Source organism: Magnolia sinica, chromosome 6 (genome assembly GCF_029962835.1).
Source record: "Magnolia sinica isolate HGM2019 chromosome 6, MsV1, whole genome shotgun sequence".
Classification (NCBI taxonomy): Eukaryota; Viridiplantae; Streptophyta; class Magnoliopsida; order Magnoliales; family Magnoliaceae; genus Magnolia; species Magnolia sinica.
The window spans coordinates 92,441,647-92,444,917 of record NC_080578.1 but is presented as its reverse complement, the minus strand read 5'-3'; the positions used below and the strand labels follow the sequence as shown (position 1 = coordinate 92,444,917).

At 43.5% G+C, this 3,271-nt stretch overlaps 1 protein-coding gene across 1 annotated transcript; it reads right to left on the bottom strand.

Moving 5' to 3' along the window:
* Positions 1-1,473: 1,473 nt before the first annotated feature.
* LOC131250138 (brassinosteroid-responsive RING protein 1-like) lies at positions 1,474-2,278 on the bottom strand. Its single transcript, XM_058250759.1, has one exon. The coding sequence runs from the start codon at positions 2,242-2,244 to the stop codon at positions 1,717-1,719; it is 528 nt and encodes a 175-aa protein (XP_058106742.1). The 5' UTR covers positions 2,245-2,278; the 3' UTR covers positions 1,474-1,716.
* Positions 2,279-3,271: the final 993 nt, after the last annotated feature.

Below are 3,271 nucleotides of genomic sequence, written 5' to 3'. Positions count from 1 at the left end.
ACGGTTAGGATTGTCTAATTACTTTTTTTTTTTTTTGGGGGGGTGTGATCCATCCAAATTATGGCCTATCTGATGATCGGTTTGGATCTTGTAAGCTTACAACACGTGCACAAAAAACGAGTCACTGATAGATTAATCGAAAGAGGACCGAAACATTCTACGTTCTTTCATTTCATTCTATGGAGCTTGCGAACAATGGATGGTCGGTCAGGATCAACCGACAGACTACAGCTATGGAGCAATGCCCCTAGAGGTATGGTGCATGCCAGCTAGGTCTATCACGCGAGCAGAAGGCTCGGACCAGCCCTTCTGATTTCGAATCTAGGCTCGGGTCTCGTAGCTGGGCCTGGGCCTGATATTCCCACCGTCATGTGTATGCGACATCGCAAATAGCCATCGTGCCAGCTCATGTGAGGACGTGAATCCAAAAATTCGGCCCGTCCAAAAACTCAAGTGGGCCCCACACATAAATGCAAACGCATCTTAGGGCCACCTTGATGTTTACATGCCATCCGTACCGTTAGTAAGGTAAGTCCCATACGGATGAAGGAATAGTATTTATAAGCTTGAAATTCCAGTGGGACCCAGGAAGGTTCCAATGGTGACCGTTCGCATCCTCAATGTTCCTAGTGGTGTGTCCCAGTTGAGTTTTTCATTAATGTGATTTTTGATCTCACGTCATAACATGAGCTGGATCAACTGATGGACGGAGTGGATGTCACACAAACATCACAGTGGGCCCCACAGATATATTTGTTGCACACGTGCCTTGTAACAGGTGTTGTATGCAATTGACCTCTCAACATGTCGAACGCGGATTGCGTCCTACCCCTGCCCGTTCTGCCCGCCTCCATCTGGGAACGGGCAGGAGCTTTGAGTGGCCACCGTGATGTATGGGTATTATCCACACTGTCCATCCATTTTTTTGTATCATTTTAGGATATAAACCCAAAATTCAGGTAGATCCTAGGCACATGTGGACTACACAATGGGTATTAAACTCTTACCGTTGAAAACTTCTTGGGGGCCACAGAAGTTTTGGATTTTGCTGATATTTGTGTTTTCTTTTCATCCGGGTTTATGTAAGATGAATAGGTTGGATGTAAAATAAACATCACGGTGGGTCCTAGAAAAGTTTCAACGGTGAGAATCATTATCACCGCTTCTTCCTGTGGTGTGATCCACTTGAGCATTGGATCTGCATCATTTTTGAGTAATTTTCATAAAATCATACGAAAAAATGGATGGACGATGTGGATTAGACCCATACATCACGGTTTTCACTCAAAGATCCTGCCTGTTCCCAGCTGGAGACGAGCGGGTAGGACGCAATCCCCGTCCAACATGTCTACACGCATGACATCAGCTATCTTGTCTTCTCTTGGATCTGCTTAAAGGCCCCCATCCTACCTTCAATCACAACGGTCCATTATCCAAACACCACTGACACACAATGAAAGAAGATCCAAACCCTTAAATCAACCTTACTCAATCTAATTAGTCTGAATTTATAATCACCCAAAATCAAAATACCCAAATACATCAGTACCATTTTCCCACTTTCTCCTTTCCAAAACACAAGTTATTTGGCTTCCGTTAGTAAAATATCACATTTTGAGGCACGTCCAAACGCACCCAAAACCAAAATACAAATCTTTAGAAGTTAGAACTCACGAACATACACTCTCAAATCTTTATATACACTTGAGCTTTCTACTACAAAGCTAAAGAATCCGATTCTAGCATAGACGGATACGGATACGGATACGGATACGTATACTCCCCGTGTATATCCGCTACCCAGACCACCTCATCAAAGGCCTCCTGCATCTCTTTGGGCACAAAAGAAGTCCGACACAATGGGCATGTCTTCTGATCAAGGTCCATCCAACGGTCCAAACACGTCCGATGGAATATGTGACGGCAGTTCGTCAACCGTCGGATCTCTTCTCGGCCCTCGAACTCATAGAGACAGACTGCACAGCTGTCTGACATGGAATCGCCACGTAGATCTTCGTATAAAACAACGGGCAGGATCTCTCGTATCAGCATCGCTGAAAATGAACGGTGTCGATGCTGATGGGTGGGATTGGTGGGCCATGTAACGTCCAACTCGATGAATTCGCTGAGACCCAAATAGCGAAAGATGCAGCAGATGAGTTTTCTGATGAAACCCAGAAGAGAAAATGCAGGTATGAGGAGTTTCGGGAAGAAAATTCCAGAATAGCAGAGAGGAAAGCCCATAGTGGAAGTTCGCTGTGGGTGTTCGGTTTTTTACTACAACGAAAGCGCATTCGGTCTGTCGTTGTATTATATAAGGGAAGAATTGGAAAATAATACCTTGATTTTGAGAGAATAACGGAAATGCCATTCGTTAACGACATTGTGTCTGACGAAGATTTTTGTCTTTTGTGATGTAGGATGATATACACCCATCCTGATTGATTTTTAGACACTTATTTTCTGTTTTTGAATTAAAATGGTACATTTTTGTATTATTTTAGTATCAAAGGTGAAAATTGAGGGTGTAAAGATCAATTCCGTTAACCTGGAAGAGGTATGGAAATAGGCATTGACTGCTTTTTTGAATTTAGTTAAATCAGGCTCTGAGATGTCCGTACGTCGAAGGGAGGGGTAGACCGGGTCATCCGGGTCGGCTGTATCATAAGCTCTTATACAGACACTTTTTTCCCACTGATATGTCACACGTGTATGATATCCAATCCGTGAAAAGGATGGGATACGCGATGGTGATCATCTTGTATGAAAATTAGGCTGATTCAATGGTTGAGATGAGCACAACATAAAAAACAATAGACTAATAGACGGATCCAACGAATAGTGGATTGGCCTGATTCTCAGGCCAGGTTAACATTATCGTGCCTGCCGCCCACCTTTTGCACGGATTGGATCATCTACGCATGTGAAATTTTGGTGGGAAAGAACACCTAAATGAAATCTTCTTACACTAGTTGTGGCAAATCATCTACCGTACACGTGGCATACATGTAGACGAATCGAGGTGGGCAAGTCGTGATTGGATGGATAGAATGATATTCGCATCAATTGGGTGATCGGGGGCGTCCAATTTGTTGCCAGCAAATAGATGGCTAGAAAATCAGGTTACATAGTCTTTCAGCTCAACGTTATTTTCTTGCTGTCCCCCTCCATGGTTCGTGTGATGCTTCGTCTAAATGGGCCACACTATTTAGACGGTCCAGATTAACTTATTTAAATGCCAATTAACTTCTATGGATGTCCTTTGTCCAAA